This window comes from Panthera onca, chromosome A1 (assembly GCF_046562875.1).
Source record: "Panthera onca isolate mPanOnc1 chromosome A1, mPanOnc1 haplotype 2, whole genome shotgun sequence".
NCBI classification, from domain to species: Eukaryota; Metazoa; Chordata; class Mammalia; order Carnivora; family Felidae; genus Panthera; species Panthera onca.
The window spans coordinates 153,194,174-153,196,928 of record NC_138339.1 but is presented as its reverse complement, the minus strand read 5'-3'; the positions used below and the strand labels follow the sequence as shown (position 1 = coordinate 153,196,928).

Here is a 2,755-nt window from a genome sequence, read left to right as displayed (position 1 = left end):
GGAACCATTGGATACTTCATATTTATTCCCCCACTTTCTTTCATGTGTAAATTAAGACTCTTCTCTATAAGCACAGGTTGCATTTTGTTAATATTCAGTTGATATTCTTCTCTATAAGCACAGGTTGCATTTTGTCTGATAATCAGTTTGTACATATGTTCTCATAACATTATAACAGACACTTAGAGAAACAAAAACTTGATGAAACGAAGTACATACAAAATGTAGATTTATTGATGAGGAAAATGCATTTTTTAAAATTATTTCTGACTTTTTCTCACACACACCACATTTACTAATGTGATAAGAATTAACAGATGGTTTTTTTTTTCTCTATTGAGGTGAAATAAATATACTTAGAATTCACGGCCGTTGTAACTATACCTTTTCTTTTTTAATGCAGAATGTTTCATCAAAAATGAACAATATTTCAGTGGTGACAGAATTTCTTACCTTGGGATTTTCAGGCCCATGGAGTCTTCAGTTCTTACAATGTGTGCTTTTTACAGTAATTTACCTGTTTGCCCTGATGGGGAATGGCCTCATTATTACCATAACATCCTTGGACCCATGCCTGCACACACCCATGTATTTTTTTTTTTAAGAATCTGTCTCTGTTAGATATCTGTCTCATTTCAGCTGTTGTGCCCAAAACTGTTGCCAATTCCTTGACCCGCAGCAATTCCATCTCATTTTTTGGCTGTGTCACCCAGGTCTTCCTCGTGCCTTTTTCAGCAGGGGCAGAGCTGTTCCTCCTTACACTGATGTCTGTTGACCGTTATGCTGCCATTTGCCATCTACTGCACTCTGAAGCCATCATGAACAGGGGCACATGTGTGCAGACAGTGGCTCTGTCCTGGCTCACTAGTGGCTTTATATCTGTTATACATACAGCAGGAACCTTTTCCTTACCTTACTGTGGATTCAATGAAATTCAACAATTCTTTTGTGATATTCCCCAGTTGTTAGCTATTACTTGCTCAGAGAATATAACTGTAGAAATTGTACTCATTCTTGTTAATGCAGTCCTGGATGTCTTCTGCTTTATTTGCATCACAGTCTCCTACATCTACATCTTCTACACTGTCAGAAAGATACCATCCACGAAAAGGCAGTCAAAAACCTATTCCACTTGCCTTCGACATTTGGCAGTTGTTATACTTTTTCTCTCAACTGCTTTTATTGCTTCCCTGAAACCTATTTTAGGGTGTACATCATTCACTGATCTTGTTCTATCTTCTTCCTATATTTTGTTACCCCCTTCCCTTAATCCTATCATCTACAGCCTAAGAAACAAGGCAATGAAGGCAGGTCTGGGAAAGCTGATCCCTAGAAGACTTTTGAGAAAGGAGAATGTCCTTAATTTTCTCCAAGAGTAGAGGTGTTTTCTTTTGAATATTTCTTGTAAATACAGGGTTAATCTAGCTAGTATGTTGCAAATTTGTACTTATCTCTGGAGTTACCTGGAACCATGGTGGTAATCCTTGACCAAATGGAGTTAAATATACTAACTAGTGTCAGTGAGGATGCATTCAGGTCTGACATAACTTTGGAACATTGCTAGAGAAAATGTAAACATTCTTAGTTTGTACCTGGTTTCTATTAGGCTGTTTTAATTTCTGTTTATTGAGTCAGATTATACATCTGGTTTTGGATACTTGACTGGAGAACCATAAAAGTTTTCTCCTTAAATGAGAGTGTGGATTCCCTGGTGTCCTGATTTATTATCCAGAGAGGAAGCATGTCTCACATGACTGAAAATGTTTCCCAGAAGCTGAGCCTCATTCTTCTGAATGTCCCTAATATTGCATTATACTTCTTTGCTTTTGCTACACTATACCATTTGCTGTAACAAATCTTTCCTGAATACAGATTGATACATTATTGTAATTCTTTGTTATTATATAAATCTACAAAACCAGAACAGAGGTAAATAAAACATTTACTTTTACTTCACAAGTATATTTGTAAATATAAGTGAAGAATAAAATGGGAGCCCAGTTTTGCCTGGGAGATTTGTTTCTTCATAGATAACAGTTCTACACCCACATAAAGTTTTGCATTTACTATATTCCTGCATTTATATCAGTTCAATATTTTTGGGTGGTATAAAATATGGAAAGGTAAGAATTTATGTATACTTTAAATTGTAATTGTATTAATAGTTTCTGTATTTATTTTCCAAATTCCACTTTACACTTTAGTTCTTACCCAATATTATGAAAATGTTCTTAATTCTGTATTATACCTGATGAGTACCAAAAAATAAATTATATGAGATTCATTGATGTGTTTATTAGCATTCCTTTTGGCAATGTCCATTCATTATTTGTCCCAGTGATTGCATGAGGAAAGAACTGATACAAAACAAATTCAGTCAAATTTTCCAGATGAGTCTGCTGATTGAAATATAATTAATATAATATAATATAATATAATATAATATAATATAAATAATTTTCTATACATTTATAGCTCATAAACTTAACTAAATATCAATGTGCAGTGAATAAATCTTTTCATAGAAAGAGACATTAGAACGCACTGAAAAGAAAGAGGGCTGATGACACGTGTTCTGTTTGTTTTAGCTTTTATTATTTTCAAAAATCTTTACCTGTTGAAATAATTGACTTAGTTTTCAATGATGAAGAGTATTACATTTTGCACTACTTTTATCATTCACACATTTATAATAAAAAAAACTAATATACAACACCGTATTTTAAAAATGTACTAGAGTTAATAAATTCATTAT

The 2,755-nt window shown here is 33.5% G+C and overlaps 1 protein-coding gene across 1 annotated transcript; it reads left to right on the top strand.

Moving 5' to 3' along the window:
- The first annotated feature begins 418 nt into the window (after positions 1 to 418).
- On the top strand, positions 419 to 1,379 carry LOC132680495 (olfactory receptor 14A16-like). The gene is given in 2 exon segments (XM_060634174.2): positions 419 to 592; positions 594 to 1,379. Coding segments are annotated over 2 exon segments (960 nt in total).
- The last annotated feature ends 1,376 nt before the right edge of the window (positions 1,380 to 2,755 follow it).